The sequence below is a fragment of the Athene noctua genome, chromosome 14 (genome assembly GCF_965140245.1).
Source record: "Athene noctua chromosome 14, bAthNoc1.hap1.1, whole genome shotgun sequence".
Classification (NCBI taxonomy): Eukaryota; Metazoa; Chordata; class Aves; order Strigiformes; family Strigidae; genus Athene; species Athene noctua.
In genome coordinates, this window is record NC_134050.1 from 14,704,288 (window position 1) to 14,731,380 (window position 27,093).

Consider the following 27,093-nt stretch of genomic DNA (forward strand, 5'->3'; position numbering starts at 1 on the left):
CTTAGCATCCCCTTTCTCCAGCAATGCTTCCTCCTGAGCTGGCTCTTTTAAATAGCTCCAGTCCTGGCTGCCTTTGTTGAGCCTGGAAATTGTGCACATATGAGAGAAATTAAGCCCTCATTTAACAGGGACACATGCCTGTCAAGTCCAGAGGAACAAAGGCTGGTCCCTGGGGGCTACTCAGCTCCCTGAGGCTGCCACTCATTCTGTTAGCAATGCTTACCCTTTACAGATTGTGTATAAAACCCAATAAATCATTTCATCTGCTCTGGTTAATATACACATGAGCCTGGGACTTGCTTCAAAGTATTTTTTTCTATTGCTTGCAACTCCGTTCGTTTATTAAGAGGCGACCAATGTTTGCTAGAGTGTAGCCAGGTTTTTACCTTTATGTAATAATATTAATGTCTGTGAAATAAACCTGAAACGTTTACTGTCAGAAATAAAGCCATTGATGCTACAACTATTTCACACAGGAAATGTTTTATTACTCTTTAATGGTCAATAATCACCAGTGTCGATTGTATAAATTACTAGTATATTCTGTTCCTCCTAAAGTTACATCTGAAATGTATGCATATTTCAACTGATAGTAAAACAACAGGGAAAATAAAATGACAGATGTGTAGCCTTGCCTAGGAAGAGTCTTTTCTCAATTAAAGCAAACCAAACAGGAAAGTAATATCATGAGGAAATCATTTTAGTTCTTTACAAAGTGTTATCACAAAGATGCATCTATACTTTCATGGATAAAACAAAAAAATATTAATTGCACAAAGTGATAACTGAAGTAAACACATGCAAGACAAACATATTCATACATGATATATCAGCTACCTCCCAGCTCTCTGTGGTGGATGGGCACAATTATCCCCAAATATAAATGCACACATAGAGCAGAGGAATATTTTACAGTGAATTAAAAAAAAAAATAATAATAAAAAAATGAAATGCTGTCATTTCCACGTGAGCTCTTTTTGTTTTTGAAGAGGGCCTAATTCTGTACTTCTAGTATTAGACTGACATAAGTAGAGAGAACATGAACACCACCAGCTGAGGAAATGGCACCCTGCACTGCATTCAATGAAGCAAAACTCTCACTAAGTTTAGCATGAGTTTTTCCTTTACTTGCGTGTAGGATTAAGCCAACGAAGACAAGTTAGTGGTGTAGAATAAAAACAAATTAAAGTGCAGAGTTGTATCTTCTTTCCCCAAAATGGTGAAAGCAGTATTTCAATGCCTGCTATTAACAGGGATCTTTTTTTGTTTTGTCCACTCCACAATTTTTAACTAACACATTGAAAGCATGCCATTTCTCAAGCAACAATATTACGCTTTGTATTTAAAACCACAAAATAAAGAGGGCTGACTGTTCTGACAGCTTTAATCCTGATGGTACTGGGAGCCCCAAGTAAAAAGAAACTGGTACAGCATGGAGTTTTTCCTGCTCAGCAGGCAGAGAAAAAGCAGTTCTGGATTTGATAAGTAAAACCAGATATAGTTGATGGTTATAAACTAAAGCCTTGCAATTAATGGGAAACATCAGCAGTCCAAAGAACTTGTGTATCAGTGGGGTCTTTGAGAAGGCCTTTTCTCCCATCTTGTTAAAAACTCATTGAATGTACAACAGTCATGACTTTTTTGTGTAAAGAATTGTGCATGCTCCACAGTTGTCAAACAGAAAAAGAGATAAGATATCAGGACACCGGACACTATTTAAATATTTTTAGAAAACACTGCATGTTTTTATTTTTGATATTTTTCACTGCAAATTTGTGTCAATATAGCAATGAAAAGTGCCCAACAGGATCATGACCTCAATATGACATGCTTTACAAATATGAAGATGTGTCCCTTTGTCCTGAAAGATCTGACAGTCAAACTATTGTTATAGTAGTTCATCGTAGTTAAAAGTAGCAACCACAGTTAAAAAACATCCAACCTTAGACTGTAATGAAAGGCTACAATTGAGTGTATATTAAAATCTAGATATTAACAAATAATTACCTATAAGAACAAATTCCTGTAAAGAAAACATGTAACTATTATACTGTGCCCATGCAATCCTAAAAGTGGCAGAAATGCAACAAATAACCCATTTCTTAGGAGTAAGAAATTGTACAACGTAATGCACATCTACATTGTTCAACTTAACAGGGATCTACAGCTTCTCCTCCAGCATGTATACACAAGATGCATTTCTGAATAATTAACTGAACAGAATTCAAAAAGGGAAGAGATGGAGTCTGTCGTGCAGTTGTAAGAGTCAGGAATGATTCTCTAAGTGTAAGGAAGTGAAAAGTATGCCCTTATCACTAGAAACAGGTTTGTCATAAAAGTAGTTGTCATTTCTGAAAAGAGTCTGACTAAAAGTAATTTTTGTAAGGATTGGGTCCAAATTCAAATCCCTGCTCCAAAAGTCACAAAGCAAAGACTTTCAGTTCAGCAGAATTTGGTTCATTCCTCAATATCCGTATTGGATCCCTGATTAACAGAAGATTGGTTTCTAAGCAAGCATTACCCAGGCTGGTTTTCTCCCCTTGAGCACAAATGATCAGAAACTCTGAGCCACTTTATCCACCTTCTCTTTACAGATCAAAATGCAAAAGGTTACCGTGAAAACAAGGGAGAATATGCAAAGGTGTTATATGCTATGTATGCCACTGACATAATACTTTAATAGGATATGCTGTAATTTCCTGTAATTAATATCTTAGCAGAGCTATAAAGGCTTTTTTCCAAAATTATACCATTGCCTTTACAACACTAAAATTAATGTTGTGTCAACCTTTCCATTATAAGCCCCCTTTTTCAGAGGTTTATAACTTGGCTGTAAAAATAGTCTGGCCTAAAATGTGGCATGCAAGATCTCCATTTAAAAGCAGCCATTTTGATTAAATAAAAAACATTATTTAATGGCTGTTTCAAGTCTTCTGAATGCCCTACAAAATGTGTGAGGAACTGCCAAGTAATCTAGGCATTCTTGAAAAAAAAAATTATTTTCTCTCCACAACAAGCCACTGTTCAAAGGATGTTTTACAGCCATGGAAGTTACTCCACACATGTAGGGAAATAACATGGATTTGGGAAAATACAGTGAGAGTAGTCTCTCCACTTGCCTCTTTCTGATGACAATGGCTATACTTCTGGGCAGCAGCTCGACCACTTGGGAGACTCAAGCTAGCTGGAAGGGTATTCATCTGAGGCCGGGCAGTGAGTCAGAGGAACAAAGAAATATTTTTGTCCAGCTGAAGTGAATTCACTGTAAAAGCTCTAAAAGCTCCATCTGAGTAAATTAAGGCAAGTGATAAGTTGACAGAAAGTCATGATAGAAAAGATGATCAAGACATCACAGAATCACCCTATGGATTCTGAAACCAGAGATTTTAGGTCTGTCAAATTTCATATAAGAACAGGATCAAGTCACTTCGGAAATTTAACTTAGGTGCTTAAATTAGGAACCTCGTTGTCTAATCAACAGAAGGTAATTCACAGCACCTGGACTGCTTTATATATGGAGCCAAAAGTCCTAATTCAGTCACCCAAATTAGATATCTAAAATTAGATGCCCCCAAATATCTATATGCTTTTTATTCTGCCTCAAAAGAGTGTTGTGAGGATAATACACTTCAGCTTATAAGACACTCAGATATGCAGTTACAGAGGAGATGAGTATCCTGAAAATATATCACCAATAAAATTCAATGAGATGGAAAAGGCAAAGCTGGAAATGTGATAGTAGAGTTCTTCATACAAATCACTCATTGTCAGAGAAAAAAAAAAAAAAAAAAGTGCCATATGTCCTCCTCTGAGAAAAGTTTGTTTCTAGATTTATATTAAATAAATTATCTTGTCAAATAAGGAATCTCAGTCTGTGCTTAGGCTATTAGGTATACATTACACTATCAACTTTATTTTGTTACCTGTAGCAAGTACCCATACTCCACATTTATCTCCCTGATCTGATCTAGATTTTTAAACTAACTATATGTCCCTCCAACTGGTTAATCTCTCATTTACAGAATAAAATGACTCATACATTACTTTATTTTGAAGTTCCCTAACTCAGAAGTGCTCTTCCATACTGTGGGGCAGTGATGTGTCTCAAGATGGATTTCACACTTCACCATCAACTGTGAATTTCTTTGCTTTTATTATTTGGTGTTACAACTTTAATGTTTTCTTAACATACTGTCATTTTGGGTGGGTGAATAAGATGAATTCAGCATTTCATAAAGCACCATTGTATACTGTTTACATCATTTATTTTCTTTTTATTGAATGATTACAAACTTCAATTTAAAATTAATAACATTTTGTGGGAGTTACTGCATGTGAATTAAGTGTGGTGATGTCAGTGCATCCCTCTGGAATTTAAAAGATATTTAACTGTGTTATATCATGTGCCGCACAGTATATCAATTTTTATTTCCCATCCCTCAAGTATGGAATGCACACTGTGTAACTTCTTAGATTCTCAATATAGACATAATTTACCCAAGCTGTGCAAATTCCCAACTTGCTGAAGATGATATATACATGATTTATATAAAAGACTAGTTCTTTCAAACAAGAAAAAGTTTCACATACAACACAATCCATTATATTATCTAATTATTTAGGGAGAGGTGTTCTGATGTAAGAGACAAAAGGAAATATGGTGCAAATTGCAGTCATAAACCAACTTTTCCTTATTTTAATGACTTTAAATTTAGATAGGTAAATTCCAGGTAAGACCATTCACCTTTCCTTGAGACCTATGCTTTGACATTTTTGCAAATGTCTCGATTAGCCGGTTGCATAAGACAGCAAATATTAGAAATATTCATTCACTTTACTTTTACATATATGCCATCAGACGTATACCAAATATTAAACAGCATTGGGCTTGCTCACTTACCAGTTTGCACATACTACTATCTTTATGTGAATTCATAATTCCTGAATGCATTCAGAGAGCAATGAATTTACTTCTTTCTTGCTATCATCATATTAAATATATTTAAAACAAGTTTTTATGCTGAAATTGACTCAGTAATACACTTGCATTCTAGAGCATTCCCACAATTACAACTAAAACCCATTTTGATTCCTTAGGTCAGGATTTAGTCCATCTGGTAAATTTAAGATTTTACTGTGTGATTTCAAAAAGTACTTTAGAATTTATTTGCTAAATGCTTTTGGCCTTTTTATGTGGGGCTGTACTTCATCATTTTCCTCCAAATACCTGCTTCAGCAGACAGATATTTTGACCTCTGATATCATCACATTCCAGTCTTGCCGGTATATCTGTATATCTCCATAAATCAAGTCATTTCAATACTAAAATTTATTACCTATTTTCTTTATTTACTATCTCCTGATGAGTATGTCAAATAGTTGGGGGGGTGTAAAAAAAAGTAATGCAAATCCTGATTGTTTTCCCTCTTGGCTGTCACATGGTTGTCAACCACAAAAATCATCACTGAAGAAGTAACTAATTAGAAAAGAAAGGCCAGTATCTTAGGCAGCGTCTATCAGTTCTAGGATATGTTTCAATGTTACACTGATGTAAGACCTAAAAAGAGACAGCGAGCCCAAAAGGTTGCCTATTTTTTCCAACTACATCTATTTGTCTAAGAAAACAAATTACATCCCCTAAAACCCCTGCCTCATATCTTTGATATTCCAACCACCATACTAATATTCTAAGTCCTTCCTCATCTGAGGTGCCCAGTTCTGCAGAGCCTACTTCTGTGAGTAACACATAGAAACACAAGTCATCAAATACTGGCTATGCAAGTATTACTCAAGCAATTAAGACTTCCAGGATCAGCCCTCTTGGTAGGCTGCCAGTTGGCCCAGCTTCCACTCCCAGTTATCCATTCTTGTGTGTGTGCATGCTGCTTAGAAAGGAAGCCGGTTTTCTGTGCTGAAGCAAATAGTGCATTATTATGGCATTATTGCAAATATTGCAATATTGCAAAGATTACATTATGCAGACTGACAGAGGGGGTGATGCAGACCCGTCCTACCAGGGGAACAGCACCAGAGAGGTTCAGAGGGACATAATCTCTGCCACACAATCTGGGAGCAAGACCAGGGTGTCCGGATCAGCAAACACTGAGGGGTCCCCAGCATGTCACTCCACGCGTGGTTCAAACGGGCAGACCACCAGCTGAGAGTGACCCCTGGGCAGCAGTACAGGTGGGTAGCAAACATTTGCTTGATCCTCTGCTGTTATTCAGGAGCTGGTTATAATCTGCCCCTAAATTAACAGGGCTCAAATCTGAGGCCCTTCTGTAAGCAAAAACTGTAGAACGAGTGTTTGGGCTCAATAGAGTCAATGAGATTTTAGCCCCTGGCTTTGACAGAGGCATAGCTGAGAACAAGCTCTTAAACCACTGGCGAGATTGCAATGCAGCACACCCAGAGCAAAGGAAGCAACAGTACTTGAACTGGGGCGTATGGGTGCCTGTGCTTTCATTTCCAATTTTAAAACACACGTGGGAGAGAAAAAGTGGGAGGGCAGCTACTATCATTTTCTGCACCAACATGAGCCTGAGAAACAATGACATTTACTTTGGTTTAACTAATTTCCACACATCAGATCATGTTCGGCACTCGTGTGCCAAAGTCCTATTCTTCAAGTCTGTTGAAATACCACTTTCCGAAACATGTGTGCTAACATTTGGCCAACACCGCCACAAGATCATTTTATTAACTTGTAGCTCATTTCATAGACTGCTGCTCATGTTGCTAACATATGCTATTCTACCATTTACTGCTCTATAATTAGAGAAGTCATATGAAAGAGATACACAAGGCTTAATTTTTGCATTAAATACAATTTGTTTAGACTCGGGTAGGCGAAATAAAGCTATTTAAAAGAAAAAAAAAAACATATAGTGAATTAGAAAACTGCAAGACAGCTAATTTAACTCTTAGAAGGTCATAGTAAAAATTTTTTAAAACCCAACCCCCCACCTCAACACTGCATACAGTTTTAAGTATTGTGTTAAGAGTCAAATCCAGAACTGATTTCTGCTTTGGCAGCATACATCTTGTTTCCAGGGGCTGGGGGCCTCAGGGGCAGAGCAGCCAGTAGGATCCTTGCAAAATGGGGGACCAAGGTGCAAGACCAGAAGCTTAGGAGTAGCATAGGAGGGGTGAACCTTTAGCACAGTGTGTCTTTTGCTTAAGCCACCACCAAGCTGTCATGCCAAAGCATTTTTAGTATGGAAGAGGATGAATAAAGGATAGGGAGCATTGCTGGAGTATTTATTACAGCATGGCCTGCTTGGAGAAGGTAAGGATACCACATCACTTCTCTTTCCACACAGCTGACAGAAAATTCCAAGCCAGTCAGCCACGAGATGGCTTTTGTTGGAAAAAGCTGGCCTGTAATAGACCTTTTGCTTGAGTAATTATCAAATAAGGACTTTAGAACTCATTAATAAGCCACTATGTAATAATAAATAAAATATGAAACTTTTGACTTTGATGTTTAGCTATTTGTCTTTCTCCCATTGGATCAGTTTCCATTTTCACTAAGCAAGTTATGAGCTGGACAGAAGCTGTGATGCCATGCCTACAGCAGAGCCCCATGAATTTGAATCAATCATTTAGCAGCCAGCTACAAGTTACAGGCACATAACAGCATTTCTCTCTTCCATGTGCACACAACTGCACTGCAGAAGGGAGTTAGACATAGATTTATTTAATATTAAACTCTTTAAAAAAAAGAAAAAGAAAAAAGATACCAATGACAGCTGGGAACTGATTCATAAGAAAACTAGAATTTAAGGGATATGTAACCTTTCTACTGTAAATTAATAAACTCCAGCTATAGTTTATTAAACCACCACGATAATTTACATTTTCTACTGCCATAATCTTGACTGCTTATAAATTACAGTAGTTTTACCTATTCTTTAATCCAGAAACATCATTATTAAAATGTTTGATGCAGGCTACAGTGCATCTATCATTACTTGTAAAAGTTAATTAGATTAGATAAAAGAAATAAGTAGATTTGCATTTTTATCCTGGTTTTAAACTTCCAAAGAAGATCACAACAGTGTGCCTGTGGGCAATTAAAAACAGCATACAGCAGTGAAATATAAAGGCAAAAAAGGTCTGTTTTTCCTGGCTAATACATGATTGAAGATACAATTACAAAATATTTTAAGGGTTTGCTGAAGCTGGGGGCTATTCGTAGACTTCTAAGCTTTGTTTATAACTCTCGCTCTCTTTCAAGGGAGTATCTGATCTGCGTACCCTGCCAATAGAAGTATCAAATTGCTTTCAATGGCTTTATTTGGTCCTGTTCAGAGCTTGCTGGAAGGGGATCAGTTTCATAATCAATAACAAAAAAAAAAAAAACAAAAAAAAAAAAAAGAGAAAAGAAAAAAGGTGGGGGAGAATATTCCCTAGTGCCAGAACAGTAGCACTGCAATTGCTTTTTGCTTGTCAATGCTAAATACAGTTTACAAAGACAGACAACCTCAGAGAGAGTAACTGAACTGACAATAACTAGAAACCAGCTTGTGCATTTTCAGCAAGCTCACTGCAAGGAGCTTTAACCTGTCTCCAAAAGGCAATAAATGAAAGGTTTGGATCTTAAAATTGGAGGTCAGTTACATACTTAATGATGAAGCATATCTTTAAATCTATTTCTACTATTATTATCCTAGCAAAAAATTAATTAACCAGGTCAGGGAGGCTATGAAGGCTAATGTGGAATGTAATTATTCCTGATCTTTAGACATGTACTTCACATAAAGAGATAGTCCTTATTCAGCTCACCAGGTACCTGAATTGTCAGTAGTTAATCATGGATAAGAAGAGAGACTCATTGGTTCAGCCTCTTAAGTTTTAAGTATGATTCAAATGATTCTTATTCAAGGACAGTTCAAATAGTTGCAATTTTTATGTTACTATTCTTTTGTTTGTTTACTATCACAGTAATCATGTTCACTCTTTTTGACTGAAACAGAAAATGCAAGAACTTTAATATGAAACTACAACAGCATGAATGTATAGATTATAAAAAAAATTACTATTAAAATAACATCTAGTGGCTGAATTAAAACAGAATACTTATGAGACCAGAGGAAGTCAGTTTTTCTATGCAATGGAAATCATAGTGATTCAAACAGAAAATGAAATGCTGTGCAATGGCATTGAGCATAGTACAGAGGAATAAGGTGAAGGGAAGTGGAGGAAAACAGTCTGGATCAGCTGTCACTGTAATACCTATCACAAGTTTTTGCAAAAAAAAGCTCAACAACCAGTGTCCCTTTTAAAGATTTCAGCCACAATTTAGAACGTGCCCTAACTAACAATGCCTGCCCACCAGAGTAGAGAAGTCCTCGAAGTTTTATCACTTAAATCCACATACCACCCAGCCCCTGGAGGGAAATCCTGGAGCAACATACTGTAAGCACCAGTGGGATCCAACCCCCTTCCTCATCTGGACAAGGTGGGGTCAGAAGCAGTCCCAAAGCCTCTTTCTGAAAGGACTGAATCCTGGCAACAAGGCAATGATTTCAGGGTCTCAAGTGGTTCTCAAGGTCGGAACTGCTCTAGAGATGCAAGCCTTCCCTTCTCCCAATGTAGTCTCATCTTCATGATGTACCTCCAAATTCCTCCTTGAAACAGCTTTTTCCCTTAGCCCTAGAGGTTTTCACTTTCACAGCACAGGCAAAGAGATGTCCTTGAAATAGTCTCATTCTGTCCCTTCTGTTTAATGAATACTTTTTATTAAACAAAAAATAAAGTTCTTCTAAAAAATATGAATTAACCTGGAGACTGATTTATGAAGTCTTACTTGCCCTACTGTATTTTCTCAACTTTCTTTCCACCAAAAGTAATGATTTCTCTGCTCAGCTTTGCTGAACAGAGAACTTTATTTGGCATACTAGATTTCCTCCCATCTCTACGGACTCCTCTGTAGAAGAGTGCTTATGAACATTTGAGCTGAAAAGTAATAATACACTGCATTTATTTAATTTATTTGCATTTTATTTGTCTCAGAGACAGAACTGAGAACTCCAGATTCCCACTCCATTTAGTGAACAAACAAAACGGCTTTCCCCAACATGCACACCCTAAAAGTAACGTTAGCTTCACTTTAAACATGAGATGATGATGCAGAACATTTAATGACCTCAGTACTCTTGAAATACCTATGTAGTTTTCATATGCTAAGCTTATCTAATGTCCTCTTTGCTCAGATTGTTGACAAAGTTTTAGATGTATAACAAGTCTGGAGTAAGGTGCTCCAGTAAATGGTCTTAGAAACAAAACAAACCAAAACAAACAACTAAATGAAATAAGGTGTTAAAATGATAAATTTCATACCAAATAATGACAATTCTCAGTAAATTAACCCAGTAGGTGTCCAGGGAAAGATGTGTTTTATTTAATATGGATTATTTTCACTTTTATATGTCATTGACAGAAATCTTGTAAGCCCCACCTAAAGTAATTTCTAATTGTTTAAATGGTTAAATAAATTGGATGCACTTATTCACAGAAATCATTGTTTAAGAATTAACACTATACTTCAGAAGATGACAGCGGTACACTGTGTGTCTCGTGATGAAAGCATTGCATCAGCAGTGCCCCACTCCTGCATTCTGGAGAACATACTGTACTTATTTCAAGTAGCTGTGCCATGAATAGGCCCATACCCAGATGGAACTGGCACCTGTGCTTCTTATATTTTGTAATCTCTTCTAAAGAGGAGTGTCAGGGAAGAGTACTATTGTTTTTCCATGCACACAAAGTATAGATAAAAATCCACACCATTTAATGTAAGTAATTGCTGTTTCCTGAAAATGGTTGCTCGAGAGTGTCTTTAAACAAATGCGTCTTCTAAATAAAATCAAGTAAGTTATTGGGGATGCAGTTCCAAATTCTACCATGCTCAGAAACTAAACTGAGAATGTAAATGTTTATTAGAAAATTGTTTTTTCTCCTCAAGCCACAGAGAGCATGATTCACCTCATCTCACTTCAGATCTCTACGCTACAGGCATCGGCATGCGTATCCTTTACAGCTAATGGAGAGAAACAGCCATTTTAGGGAACAATTAATCTGACATATTTTAAATGTCTACTTTAGGACAAGATGAATTGCATCCTAAAACTATTCAGTCTGTTTGTCTCTGTTCACTATAAAAACAATATGGATAATTAATTGAGACAGAGTCTACACTGCAGTTATCTGCTTTTGGTATGGTGAATTCCACCCAGAGTCACCAGTGCGACTTCCGCATTGGAATGGAGGTTTCCTGGGAAGATGCCGAGAGGGGACCTAGGAGAACTGGCACAGCACTGCATCTCTTGCCTGCCTCCTGCTTTACCTCCATCCCACCTATGGCCCTTAAGGTCTCCACAACCTGCAACACTCAATCAATTCAATAGCCACAAACCGATTAGGAACTGCAGGGGCAGCTTAGCAACTAACTTATCTCCCAGGCAACTCCTGGCTAGCAAACCTGCCACAGAACTAAGAAAGAACAAATAAACAAAGAAGAACCACCTGGCTCACAAGCAAATGGACCATGTAAGCTGCTCTTTAGCTTAGGAAACAATCTTTTAACAAACTTTTTTTTAGTAACCTCCTCAAAAGATCAATGTATGTTTGAGATGGCATGTGCCCAACATGCCTAGTGGCTCATACTGGAGTCAACAATGTTCCTTGGGCAATGAGATGCCCTCTACCAAGCTGGGAAAGAAAACAGTCCTCACTGCCCCAAATGCACTGATTAGATTCAAGTAAATATAAAGATAAATAAAGAGGTCAAACTATGAGGAGCTATGGAATTTGAGTCGCTTATATTGGCAAGAATTTTGAAACAAATACAGGGAAGGATCACCGAGAAATAATTTAGCTCACATGAACAGAACAATCATCAAAACACTCCTTTGCATATACACCTAGGAAAGGATGGGAAAGAAAACTTGTGGAGGGTTCAGCACTGTGTATGAGGAAAATTGGGAGTGAACAAGAAAACAACCCTGCAACCTATTCTAAGACCTCATTTCCCCAGAGTCAGTGGGAGGGTAAAGCTACTGGAAAGTATTGAGTGAACTGAAACATGCAGTACCTTTGAACTTTTTACTACAGAGCAGGATACTTTCCAGTGAAACATACCCACATTCTCCAAATAGAAAGTTACCCGGTCATGATTTCTCTTTCTGTGTCCTAATTTTTAAAATAATTTTAAAAATTAGAAATTTCTCATGCAAATAACTGTTCTGTTTAGCAGACTCAGCTGTGTTTCAGTCTTAGCTTTTATGCCAAGTAAAGATTTTTTTTGTATGATTCTTTGTTTTCTGAAGCCAGACTTGCAAATAACAGAGAAGATGGTGTATAATTTCCTTTCACTATTCTTACATCTCTTCCATCCTTTCTGTATACCTAATGCGAACACTCAGTCTTCCAATAGGCAAAGACAATAATGGTGCTTTAACATTCAACTGTGTCTCTCATCACAGGTATCAATATATTTATATATGTTAATTAAACTCCTTAAAGTGTAACTAAAACTGCATTACAATATTTGCAAAAGCATTTACAAGCATTCTTTTGGGATGAGGGAAGGAAAAACTTGAGTTTTGCCATCTAGTAACATGGTAATCAGCTGATTAAGGAAAAAATCTGTTAGTCCAAGTCTATAGGAAATTATTGGCAGCACCATCATCTGTCACGCTAAACCAAAATATTTAAATCAAAGAACAGGCCCGTGGAAACGCTTTCAAAGTGGAAAGCAGAGAAAGTAATAGAGTCGTGTGTCACTCCCTACCCACATATATTAGCACAAAATTAAACCAGGTTCTGAGTACAAGTAACTGAATACCTCCAGAACACTCCCAGATCCATGAAGTTACAGTTACTCCAAAGGTACGTGGGACACATATACCTGTGGGTCTATTATCCTATTCTATATATGTTTGCTTCAGTTAACGAAATGGAAAACATTCTTCTAACCTTCTTATAAAGCCAATTTTGCCTTTGTTGAGCAAGGAATTCTATAAACAATAAATGAGACTGCTTTTACTTTGCACAATACAAGTCAAACTGATTGAAGATTTCAGAATTAAATTACAAGATTTAAGAAATAGTTCAGAACTTTCAGAAGATGACTCTGCTTATTAAAGAAAAGCTCTTTCCATCAAAAAGATGTTTGACAATAATTTTCTACGACACAAAGACCCTTCATAAAGAGTGTCTTTACTGAGGCTTGTTAGTAAGGCATGTGGCTGCTTTATTTTAGATCCTTCCCTCTCCATAAATGGAATTTAAGTATAATCAGAAGAGAGCAATAAAACACACTGACCTGAATTTGCTGCTGCAGTAGATTGATTTTGTGCTGCTGTTGCAGAAGTTGCTGCTGTTGTCTTGCAATCTATTAGAAATAAAATTTCCATTAAATTAAAACAGTAATATTGAAGCTTCAATATTACTGAGTGAAAAACATCTTATTAGTTATTCTTTATTATATTTTTAAGCATCATTTATTTATTTAAAAAATTAAGGCTATTTTAGAGGTATCTCTCTATGTGATGTAAACATTTTAAATTTAAGTGTAACATAAATTCTAGTTAGCATGTAAGAAATATGTATTTTAAGCACTTAGGCCTCAACTCTGCAAAGCATAGAAACATGGGTTTAGCTGGGTGCATGTGAATAATCTCATCACTATTCAACAAAGCATTTAAGCCTGTGGTGATCTTTGACTATGATGCATTACAGTTAGCTACAAAGGGAATGAAACACATGCTTAAAATTAAGTGCTTTGCTGAATGGGGATGGGATTACTCAGGTGCTTAAGGTTAAACACACATTTTCCTGCTTTGCTGAACTGGAGCCTTAGCTAGTATTTATAGATGTTTCACTATTCAGCACAAGCTCCTAGGGCAAGCTTCTCTAACTTCATTCACAATGAGCAGCACATTACTTCTCTTGTAAATCTCAAAGTCTTCCTGTGAACTACTCAAGGAAGCAGGGTCTCATTCTGTGTAAAAGCAGTACCCGATGCAGTAACTCATCCTCAGCACAACCCCGTGAAATACGTAGATATTCTTACCCTCATTTGGTAGATTCAGTAAGGGATCTGAAGGGTAAAGGTTCACTCTATCCCTTTTCTAACATAGATGAAGAGAACCATGTGTTCAGGGCAGGGAACGCTAAGAGACTAACGAGAGAGAATCTGCCACAGACACCCCACCCGCCCCGATTCCCACAAACCATCCAAAATCAGCATGCAAGAGCAGAAGGGAAATAGGATCCTGCCCTCAGACCGCAGAGCTACTCCCTGCAATGGCTAACATGTTCTGCAGCAACAGGGGAGGAGGCACAGGGAGCTGGGGGAAGAACTGGACTTCTGCTTTAGAAGGGTAACTGTGCAGCAGATGGAACAAGGGCAAGATTTGTGTTTCCTGGAAACCCCGGCCTCAGCAAATCTGCTACCTTCATTTCTTAAGTACAATTTCCCCTCCTATAAATATTTATCTAAAGCAGAGGAACCACATAAAACAGCAAGATGTTGGTGACAAAGGTAGTTTGGTCACTCAAATCCACTGTTCCTGTTTTGGCAAAGATGCTCCTGGTCTCCTTCCCAACATCTTCCGAGCATGCTTACTCTGTTATAAACAGAGAAAGCTAAGTAAAATGTTTTTATGATAAAAAAAATTACAGAAATGTAGCAAGGTCGATTTGGAAATAAACAATCACATAGTTTTAGTGCAAACTGTTCAGACTAACTCATAAGGAATCTGCAGTTACATACATATTAACAGCTTGTAATCATGCACACAGGGATTGAGCTTGTCATTTCTTTATTCTCTCAGTTTATCACCTGGAAATAACTCTGTAATTTTTTTTTTTTTTTTTTTCACTGCTACAGTTAAAATTCACTTTTGTATGGGAGACCAGCACAAAATTCATACATATTTTAAGTCTTGCATATGGCCTTAATGAGACAAATTGAAGTCTACATGGTCTGGGCTGGATCAAGGCAAACTGCTGCACAGAAAAGGAACCAAGCAGCTATCATAGCCTACTACACTGATGTTTGTAACAGGGATCAAGCTCCCTTTATGAGCCTGGTGTTCAAATATTTCTGGACAAATCTTCCAGTAAAGTCATTAAAAATATGGTGAATGAAGACTGAAGAAGCAGGCCCTAGTCTGCTGATGAAAAAGGTAGTTCAGAGCTAGCAGCCTGTGTGCCCAGGTAACCTAGGGACAGCTACTAGGACCTCAGGTCATCTATTGTCAGATCAGTGGTCAGCGTAGTGTCTGTGCTTGGAAAAGTAATGGTAACTGTGCTACAGAGAATATTGAAAAACCTGTTTGAGTGCTTGAGTTACTTTTAATGAGTAACACACCAATTGTGCTATTCCATTTTAGAAGTGTTTTAGTGCTTGTCACCAAAGATAAACTCTGTTGGGTTTATTGTCCCAGCACATTGTCCCTGCTGCTAAAACCTGAGTGAGGGTAATAGAAAGATTATCATGATATTTAGCTTCAAAAAAGAATTATTTGTAATTTAACATTGAAACACCACATGGAGCTGCATCATGGGTCATTCTTTCCGAGTGCTGTATCTTTTTTCACAGATAGGCAGTATCCTATGCCCAGGATTGTTTGGAGCTGCTGGTGACCTGGCTGCTACTTAACATGGTAAACTATAGCCAAGGCAAAGATAAGATCTTTGTTTACATGTGCAAAGGCACTGATCTGCCAGAGTTCAAACTGCATGTGAACAGCTTTTTGTACCTGTATGTGCAATGCAGTACCACTGAATAGGCGTCTCCTGATGAAAACCAGAAATACACCATGAAGCATCTAATGTCAATGGTCCCTCTTAGATGGAACAGTATTATGATAGAAAATGTATCCAATACCCCACAATGCAATTACCATAGCATAGCCCTGATGTATAGGCTTGACACAGTAAAGTAGGGTACACAAGCACCATGTGGCTCAAATTCTGAATTTTATTTGCCTATCGGTTGAGCTACATGCTCGCTTCATTGAGCATGACAACCTAGTTTTAAGTGTCATTTAATTTTCATTTTGAAATATAATTACAAAGTGTTCACTGTAAGATATCACTCGTCTGCAAATGTGTCAAGATTAATTTGTGCTAGCTTATTCACAAGTGTCAATAGTTAATTACTGTGTCATCTCTGGATGGCTAAATGACATTCTAACTTCTGATTTTTTACAGTGTTCCTTTATGTTATTTTCCATTAGGGGATGAGTCCATATTCCTACATGTGGGCAAATACTCAAGCACATAAAATACCAGACGTCACAACTCATTAAAATCAACAGAGCATATATTGCTGTATATATCCCATAAAATATGTTTAACTGAAAAGATAATTCTAGTAATAATGTCAGATTCCTAAAAACCACACATTAATTTGGATCTGTCTGATCTAATGCCTAGGAGACTAGTGTAAGGGATCACTGTTGTTATACTTTTGTACAATGAGAAAAGGACAGCCTTCTGGACAACTGCACCTTAAAAAAACAAAAAACAAAATAAAAAACCCCCATACCACAACACTAACAAACAAATCAAACCTTTACTTGTAGAACATATTTGAAGTTTTGAGGATGCTTAAGGTTTTTTGTTCAATTATTTTTTTGTCAAAAAGAAGAGTTAAATAATGGTTATAGTCTGGCTTATTTGTAACTCACAAAATTGCATCTCGGTGCAAGAAACAGCAGCTATGAAATCTATCAAATGCCACTTATTCTAGGGAAGAAATTATTTGAATGTCCACACTCACTCTTTCTCAGGGTCCTATGATATTTTCTCTTTCTGGAAAAAGTAATTTCTGAAGATATTTAATCTCTTTCAACAAAAAAAAAGATGAAATCAAACAGCAAGCAGAACAGTGTTTATGGTAAACATTCTGCATGAAACATTTTCACAGGTTTCTTTCTTGGAGCCTCACCTGTTCTTGCTGTTGGCGAGCAAGGTCCATTTGTTGCCGTTGTTTTTCAATTTGTGAGGCTGCCAGCTTTTTCTGTTCATCGTGGGCAGCCAGGAGCTGCTCCCGTAAGCTGATCAGCTGGGTGATCATAGTAGAGAGCTGTCGCTCTTTTTCTGCCAGGCTTTCTGGTGTACCTAAATGTGCAGGAAAGATGTACTGTAAATATGAGATAGACAATAGTTACCAAGCAATATTCACAAAAAAAATATGGCTGAATCACCAACATGCTTACTTCAAGTGGCAGATTGAATATATATTTTACTAACAAATCCCTAAAGAATGTAGCACATAGCTTTGCTGCGCTCTTAGTGGAGGATATAACAAAAATTGGAGCAGAAAAGATATAGAGGTGTTTTGGTTTTGTTTTGTTTTTTTTTTTTTTTCTGACAGGAGTAATTAACAATGCACTGTGTACAAATCCCTCTATCTTTTCCATCTAAATCTGCCCAGTGTGATAAATACATTTACAGTTTATTAGACATAATTTTCCTTTACTTTATATATTTTGTTGTTTTTTTCTTCAAGTATGTAAAAATGTTTAAAAATATTAAAATATGCTGTTCAGCGGAAGAAGCAATTTAATAGTTTATTGATAATTTCTCTAAAATAGCCATATATCTGGTAGATCATTCGGGTAAATGAAAGCTTTGGTTATGGAATGCGTATTAAAAATGAGCTCTACTTGCCCCTAAGAGAAATGGCTAACCTGAGAAAATGGCTTAAAAATTTTCATTTAACTTTCAAAGTTTACTCTACAGAGAGCACTTAATTAATATGAAACTACGGTACATTTATTCTTTGCACTAATGATGCTTAATGGTCTGTTTATGGGTAAATTGCATGGGTCTCCTAAGTAGAGAGTACAGGGTCCTTTTGCAAATCAATCCAAAAATATCCTGTCTTACATATGAACATATTACTCTGTCACAAACAGCAATGTCAGCTCCTATATTTGAGCCATACGCTGCATTCCCTTGTATGAGCATCTCAGACCCACAGCTCTATAAGAGGTGATATAATTACAGTAAGGTAGCAGTTCAGGGATATTGGAAGAGCATCTGAAAGAAGTTTACAGTTGGAATTGGGGTAAATGAAGCAATTTTATGTTGTAAAGAGATCTGAAAGTTAGAGAAGAAGCAAACCAAATCGAGATCTAGTCAGGTCTGTAATCTGCCACAGTGATATGAGAAGTGGCACAGAAAAGAGGGTATTCGCATACTTCCTTTCCTCCATTCACAATAGAAGATTGTGATAAAGAAGTCACAGGACTTTTGAAGAGGAAGAAAATGTGTGAGGAACAGGACCTGGGAGGGAATGGAGAAATTGTCACCAAAATTATGACTCCACCTTCTTCCCAGGAGTAAGATGGATATCTTCTAGGGAAGAGAAGAAAGAGGTTGACAGGTTTCAGAAGGAGAGGGAAGACAAAACAGATTCCTGCCAAGCAGGTGACAAACCCAAGATGCTCTACTACTTACATTGTCCTATGATGGGACTAATATTATTCTTAAACTGAATTCCAATTGCAAAAGCAGCATACAAGAAAACTTCGGTCTATAATTGCTTTCTATGGAAAAAGAAACTGCATGGCTGAAGTCATTCACTGTAAACAATGCAGACTCTCAGAAATAAAGGGTACCTGTTTTTCTTATTTGCATTTAACAACATAAAGTACTGAAAATATTCCATTTCTTAGCCGCTATTAACAATCTTAGATTTAAAAGAGTCTACAACACACTGATGTTTCAGTATCCTGTAATGCCAATTCTTAATTCAGTATACATGTGACACACAACTCCAGACAAGGAAAAATGAGTAACTTCTCTTGTAGCAGAAGTTTTTAAAATGGTTAGCAATTTTCTTAGTCACAAGAAGTATGATGGATTCATTAAATAAAGCTGAAGGACATGCTTACGATTGAGACCAACCCATTGCAAAACCTTAGTGTGATATGCGTGACTGAGGCAATAAAAGAGTTCTGTGCAAAAAGCTGTTTCAAAACAACAACAAATAAAAAAGATTTTTGAAAGTAAGCTTAGGCAGGTATGTGGCCAGGAAAATGTCTGCACTGAAGGTACTGCCTTGCCAGGATCCATTAGTGTGTACTGAGCTCCACACTGTTGACATCAGTTCAATGATCTGTAACTTCAGTATAGACTTACCTTAACCCTCTTAAACGGTATTATTCAGTCTTGAAGATGGATGCATGGATCAAAGATTATTCAGGGGTTTTTGAATATGTTACTGTATACTGACATTAATTTCCATAGATAAAAGACTGTTCTGCCAAAGAAAAACTCCCTTGCCCATCATGACTAGAAGAGATCAACCACACACCTATTTTAGAAAGCCAATGGGAAGCAACCTGCTGTCTCAAATGATACTTATTGCCATCCACTGCCACCTGGGAAACCACAGCTTGAGACTTTCACATCTGTCAAGCAGCTTTGGCATTGTAATGCAGGCCCCTGATCTTACAGTCATAAAATATTTTACACACCCAAAGCAGATATTAATCTCCTGCTCCATTTCCATATTATTCTGCGTACTTTGTACTTGCTTCATAATATGAGCAGAAAGCTACCACAAAGAGTGCATGCTAAGGCTACAAAATTTGATTGTTATGATTAGTTAGAACAATTTGATGTAGTTGCAGCAAATTTATAAGATCTTCTCTTTTACTTTTTTTCTACATTTTATACAATATCCGGCTGAAGTAACTGTTCTTATTCAGGAATTCATTGTAATTGTTTTTCTTTCCTTTTTCCCCCCACAGAAACACATCTGAAATGAATGACCCCATTTAAAGTACTCTGCTCTTTAATTTGTACTGTGCTATGTAATCCAACAGCAGAATAGAACTGATGACCACAAAATGTACACTGTGCTCCTGGAAAATAGCGAGACCTCCATGAAGCTGCAAGACACCTAACTGAACACTGCTCAAGACAAGTAAAAGCATAAGATGCAGAATATTGTGGTATGAACAGTGTGTGTGTGGGGGTATAATTTAATTTCAGAGTGGAAAATCCCAACCATTATTTTACAGTTTAAATACCAATAAAAAACAACTTGCTCAGAATGCAGACCAGATTGAGCTGATCTGGCTGGGCCAAGAGGGGTCATCAGTAGCTGTGTGCCATCATCATCTGTTTTGCATCCACTTACTGCAGCAGGCAATGAGATTCCTAAACTCATTACCAGTAAATAAACTTCTGCTGCTGACCAAAAATATCTATAAATAAAATAAAAATATAGCTATCTGTAAAATGTATTTGCCATAAAAACAGATAAAACAAAAAGCTTAGTAGAAAATATACTGTAAATATGCCAGCTTCCATAAAATATTATATATCACAGCTCTTTCTCTGTTCTAAGCCTTTTCTCTTACTCCAAAGATAGCAGTGCATTTTTTTTCCATGGGGTCTTCCTTATCCCCAAAACACATCTGTCTTGAGTTTCTCTCAGATTTGTCAGGTGGATCAGTGCTCCCCAGGGCCTGCTCCATCTGAAGTATTTTAATTTGACTAAACACCTGATTTATTTTATCTCTCCGATGAGAAAGGCAGTTTGTCTTAATAGAGCCTGTCAGCCTACAGTCCCATTCACAGCAATTTACAGGCAGCCAGGGATGCTGGAAAAGAAGAGTGCTGTGATTCTGTATTTTATCCTCCTCCAGAAAGCACCTAAAAGCAGCTATTCACTGCTACTGCATGTGGCATTTTAGAACTGAATTAGCTTTTTATTCAAGTAACTACACTTGTTGTCAATAGCTTATCTGTAAAATTGCTACATTCACTACTGATTTTATTAACCTTTGGCTCTATCACAAAATGGTCTTCAGTTAGGAAAGACCTTTAAAATTGACACATTTTTCTTAGGGGCCTTTATTTCAGTGACTTCAGATATACTGAATTTGATCCATTGACTCCCTCTACCAGCAGTATTTAAAATTTTGAGTGTTGGTGGGAAGTGGATAGTATTTAAGGACTTCTTTTTAAAATAAAAATATAACAGACTTACCAAAAGTTCAGAAAAAATAGTTATTATTTTTGATAGTCCTTTGGTTACATATTCTTCCCTTTGTGATTATAATCATAAACTGAAAAATAATTTGGTTGTAGTGATATTTTAATTTTTCCTTGCGTGCTTTTGTTTTTCCATTACTTTTTACATGGATTTGAGCACAATATGAGATAAAACGGTCAGACTGAACAGAACTAAGGCATCAAAGAGAACTTTTGAGAAGTTCTGGTCATAGGTCAATGTAACCAGGAGTACAAAAATAAAAAGTAGCTATAAATCTGCTCAAAAAGATAGAAGAGTTCAACTTGTGGTCTAAAATTACATTTAGAAAGAATTCTGCTTGTGGCAAACAACGTGTATTTTAAAACTGATCACAATACTGCATGATTTTTGGTACACAAAGTAATAAATTATCATATATTTTATGATATATTTAATAAAAATCATAAACATAATTTTGCATTTTATCTAGATAAACATTGCAAAAAAAAGATTAAAAATATACTGTCCTGTAAGTATAGATACATAATATAACTGCAGGTCCTGTATCAATCTCTGCTTTACCACCTTACAACACTTCTATTACCTTCTACTACATATTTAGTCTATATACAGATGTAGCTGCATGTCAACAAACACAGGAAGCTTTTCAATGTTAAATTTGGAACTGTCCTTGTGGCAAGTTGTCATGAGATAGAGGCAGAGTAATAACTGCTGGTAAGGGAAAAAATAAGCAGGAATAACAAAAAATAGGCTTCTAGACTTACATAGCAAAATTTACACTAATCTCTTTGACACTCAGCAAAAGAAAACAAGATAAAACCACATATTGTATCAAGTGAATAAAAGACAGAATACTGGAGTCATAAATAAGCCAAAAATTTATAGGCGTGGTCCAAAGCTTGCTGAAGTAGGATTCTTAGCTGTGACACGAAATTACTGTGGGTTCTTGAATGTGCTTGCCTTAGTTTCCCAACATGTACACAAAGTAAAACACTACCAATCAGAGGCTTTTATGCCTGGTTAGTTAATGCTTCTGAAGTGCTTTGAGATCTTTGCATGGAATCTCTACACAGCTGCAAAGTATTATTGGTTCTCTTGAATTCTGTGATTAGCGTAAAGCATGACAAATATCATCCTTGTTTATGCACTGCATCTAAACTAACTTTTGCCCCATATACTTACAGGAAATACAAATTAATAAATCACAAATGATTACTCCTGTTATGTTTTTAGAATAAACACATAGTGTGACTTTTATGAAATGAAGAGACAGTAATGCAAGAAAGAAGTGTGGACTTTGCCAGAAACTAAGAAGGGCTTTAAATCACATAACTACAGTTACAAAGTATCATCAACCAAAGCAATTCAACCAACAATCAAAAATGATTTTGAATCAAGTTAAGCAATTTCAGCATTTAAAAAAAAAAAAAAAAAAAAAGAAAAGCCTTTATGAATCAATTCCTCTGTTAGTTCGTTGGGTTTTCTTTTTTTTTTTTTTTTTTTTCTTACAGACATTGTTTGAAAAGAAAGCAAAAACACAATGCTAGACATAAAAGAAAGTGTATTTGATCTTAGCTGCCCAGAGATAACCTGGTTAAACCATTCTGTCTAACACGGCAGTCTGCAGCACACATCAGATAGGCTGTGATGTCTCTACTTCACAGGCTCTGTCCAGCATTTAGCATTTACCCTTTTTTGATTGGGTCACCTTTTAAATGCCACAAAATAGGGCAGCAAAAGTCAACAAAAATAAACAGGAAAAACAGAAGAAAGTAACAATCTAATGGAAGGGCTTTGGAGATAAAAGTCACTTTGTGAGGGCTGCCTGACTAAGGAGCCCCCTTGCCATTGCAATAGCATCTAATTTGAGTTCTAACTCCAACAGCAGTTTAAAAAGCTTTCCACTCTAAAGGGCCCCAAGTGCATCATAAAGATAAAGCATTTCAGTAGAAAACAGCCACAAAGACCTCTATTATCTTATCAGTCTTTGGTTACAACAGCTGAACCAATATGACTAAGTTCTGAATGACTTTTTTTTCCCCTTCTTTTTATAACACTAGAATACTGGAATTTCTTTATTTCATGATCAGTTAGCAATTGTTGATGTTCCCATATGCTACTGTCCAGTCCTTAGTCAATAAAAAGTTTTATAAATGCTTCCATTGTGCTTTGTAGCATCCCAATGCAGAAGGCAGCACAGCAAACATGTCCAGCATGCAAACCACACCGGATAGCTTCTCTTGTGAAGGTGTGAGAGCCACACACACCCCCTTAGGTCTCAAAATGATTCTGTGTTTTGAGCTTTGAGCAAGGAAAAATTAATACCCTATGTCCATAAACAGTAATGGGAATTATTATTGGGAACTACTGAAAACATTCTGTAGAGAAAAGATCTGTTTGTTAGATTTAGAAAAATAAAAAATCACTTAAATTATCTATGCCTACAAGAAGGATGAAAATGCTTTACTGACAAGCTGCAGGATTCATCCTAGTTTCACTTATACTAAACTTCAGACACTTAAGCAATTTCTTAGGTGGGAGTGCAATTTTTTAAGGATCCTCAGAACAGAAACAATCCTAAATTTATCATAGGCTAAACTTATCGTAGGGTAGGCTAAAATTGCAGGCAGCAGTGAAAATGAAATTACCTCAGGGAGGTTATGGTGACCCTTCACTTTCCTGTGTCAGAATGGCCACAGGCAGGTGAGGGGGAGGGCAGGGCCCGGTGCCTGCAGGGGCTACCTGCACCTCCATCACCACAGCCACCTCTCCTCCTCTGCGCACACTGAGCTGCTGGCACTGCTCACAGCAAACAGCAGCGTCCTGCACCCACTGCTGCTTAGCTTGGGTCATAGCAAGGCTTTCATCCAGTCCGCACATGCATCTTGTCTAACCTCGGGGACAGGACACGTGGAAGAAGAGTAATGCACATCCAGCTCTCCCTGACACTGAGCTGGGACAGAGACAGGGGTCCCTGGGCCTGAGTGCCCTAGCAGGTCCTCACTTCATCACTGCACTTCCGAGAGTTCGGTTTCCACTGTACCCTGTTTGACTAATTGAAGTGTCACACTCCATCGGTTTTTTCTCTTCTCAAAAGAATTTGAAGGATTTATTCCATTTTCAGCCTTCCCAAATCACAGAACAGTTTATTCTGCATTAAGAACAAGTAAATCATAAGAATGTATATAGTAACCCAGCTGAACATTTCCCCTAAAGATTTGCCCTAAAGATGGCAACTGAGGCAGGCTTACCTGCCTTGGCATTTCCCAGCAAATGCTTGTACCTTAGCTCTGCTGCTGCAAATAACCACCTCGTCTGAGACAATGCTTCTGTTGTGGCCTTTAACTTTTTTTTGATCTCACGTGTTTGCTGGACTTTTTGTTCTTGCATTGTTTCTTAGCAATTCTCAAGTGCTTCCTGAGGAATATCTTATATTCAGAGGTTTTCTGCCCTGTTTTTCACAACAGTTCTTATCAAAGTAAACCAATATACCAAAAAGAAAAATACTGCAGTGACCAGATCAACATAAACTGTTCACAAGTTACTACCAAACAGCTCCAAATCAGCCAAAGTAATCTGCTAGGCAAAGGATTGGATTGAGTAGAGCCTGGTCAGCTCACGGAGCAGCACAATGATAAGTTGCCCCATTTTCAGGGATGTGGTGAATCCACTGTTGAGTCCTAAAATGTAATTCACGTCAGGAATGTAGGAAAGAATGTGATGTTAGCCAGAGCTTCAACCTCCCCCTCCTCCAAATAGCACCCAGCAAAAAGCAGAATTCCAACAAAACTCTTGGGCTCCGTTCGTTCTGAAAAGAACTCTATCTGACATAAGCCTTGGAGGATTTAAACTAAGTTTAGAGATTTTGTTACTATCTCATATATAAAATTCTACTTTAGTATTGTTTGCTATTACAAAGAAAAAAACCACTTTAGCCAGTTTCTTAGAATTACTCTCAAATTCCAGAAGGACTTGTCACCTTACATCCTAAATAATATTAGAAGTACATATTAAGTGTTAATTCATGCATGTGCATGAAAGAAGACAACATTTTTTTGAATAAATTATTTGTAGGGTTTTTCAGCAGCAAGCTGAGAATTGGTTATGAATGCTTTAGTGTTTTCAGTGGGTTTAGAAATGCTTCATATATACTCAGTATAAGCTGTTCAGACTCCATGTAGAAAAAAATGTGATAATACTGGATATAAACAGAGAAATATGTATTATACATTGCAATTAAAAACTCACACCCAACCTGTTCTTGGTGAATTAGAATATAATGATATAACAGAGGCCATAGGCTGTGAGTAATCTGTACAGTGATACAAACACTAAAATATGATGTAAAGAGAAAAGAAAAATGAGTAGCTTTATTTTATTAACTGAGAAGACTGTAGCCCAGGGCATAGCACACCAAAATAAAATTAACATGGTGGTGTTATATAGCGAGCAAACTTTTTATTATTAATATTGACTCTAATGCTTTTAAAGTTAAAAAAAAATAAAAATAAAAACAATAAAGGATGAAAGGTGGTCCATCCATTTAAGATACTCACTCTGGACTTGAAAGAGCAGAAAAAATATCCTGACCTTCAGTTTCAGTTTTTCCCATTTAAATACACATGAGAGTTCTTCCCTAGATCAGGGAGGGGTAAGGAACAATAAAGATTCCAAACTGTATTTGTGGGCCATATAAGAGAGGAAATAGGATATTAAAAAATAAAAAATCCAAAGGATAAAGGAGGGATTGGAAGTGAAAATAATTGATAAACAGGAAAAAACCCCAAAAAATCTAACCCTCATGTAATTATGTAACAGTTCCTTCTCTGTAGAAAAACCACACTGATATACCAGAAATTGTGTGAATAAGAACAGCAGAAATATTTAAACATCACAGTAGGAATGAACTTTCAAGATGGGAACCTTCTCTGTACAAACATCCCCACACAGATCATGTTTACCAGGTTGTGGAAGTTAGTACCTTAAGTTAAAATGGCACAAGATTGATTCACCTTTCCCCATCAGAGAACACACATTAAGCACAAACAACAATAGCAGGCCAATGTTATGTCTTCCTCAAGGAGATGAGAAAGTCATAAAAAGGGGTTGAAAGTTGAATCTTGTAACTTTTCTCATTTACAAGGGCTGTACAACTAACTCCAACCCAATAGTCCTATAGCGCTTTAAGTTCTCACATAGCAAAACAGGGTAAGTCTCATAGGGAGATGGAGATAGCCAGTTTTTCCATCTGAAGATGGGACACAAGTACTAAGTATCAGAAAACGCAAGTCCCTCGATAACAGCAATGTTCAAAGTGCTTGTAGCTTCTTCGTTACACTGGAATTAACAACTCAGGAGGTCTTCATGTTATTGACAAATACATGTAGAACTAGAAACTTAGTAGAAATATTCTTTATTTACAGTGGTATGAGAGTTGATCCCCATGTTCCCATAAACAGTAAGTGAAGCCAATCATTCACCTTCCCTATTATATTATCTCTGAACCTGACCCAAAACACATGTATTCTTTCATAAGCTTTGGCTGAATTTTGTAATTGCCAGAGGACCAATAGCAGACACATCAAACAGAAGTCCAGGAAAACTCGTCACTGAACATTATGGAATAACATTGTTTTAATGACATTCTATCTCTCAGTTTCTACAAAACTCACTATATTAGGTATGTAGAAATGTTAGTAAAGAAGCCTATACATATATATCATCTACAGTACCATCCCAGTTCTAGATCTGAGACTTCGTCTTGACAGCGTCATTTGACATACAAAACTGTACATAATATTAGACATTTTAAATGCACTTCCTTATTAACTTCATAAATCTCTCCTTGAGCAGCTTATAGCTTGATGTGAAACTGAGAATGAGGTGTTTACAGAGAAAAATACTGCCCCACCTTTCACACCAGCTTTAAAGGGATTCCAACACAACAGCATTTTGTCCTAAACACAACTTTCCTTTCTGGATAATTCTTTCAATTTTTTTTTTTTTTTCTCTTCTGACTCGTAGATTTACTGAATGGAGTTCTGCTGCACTAGTAGTGT

The 27,093-nt window shown here is 36.9% G+C and overlaps 1 protein-coding gene across 4 annotated transcripts in view; it reads right to left on the minus strand.

The window, feature by feature from the left end:
* SOX6 (SRY-box transcription factor 6) overlaps positions 1-27,093 on the minus strand; it is a 380,340-nt gene that overhangs the window by 132,101 nt on the left and 221,146 nt on the right. For all 4 annotated transcript variants that reach the window (XM_074918734.1, XM_074918733.1, XM_074918732.1 and 1 more), the window contains 2 exons: positions 16,967-17,139; positions 13,331-13,399 (listed from right to left, as the gene is read on the minus strand). In XM_074918734.1, coding sequence (XP_074774835.1) covers positions 13,331-13,399; positions 16,967-17,139 — 242 coding nt within the window. The remainder of the gene's footprint in view (positions 1-13,330; positions 13,400-16,966; positions 17,140-27,093) is intronic.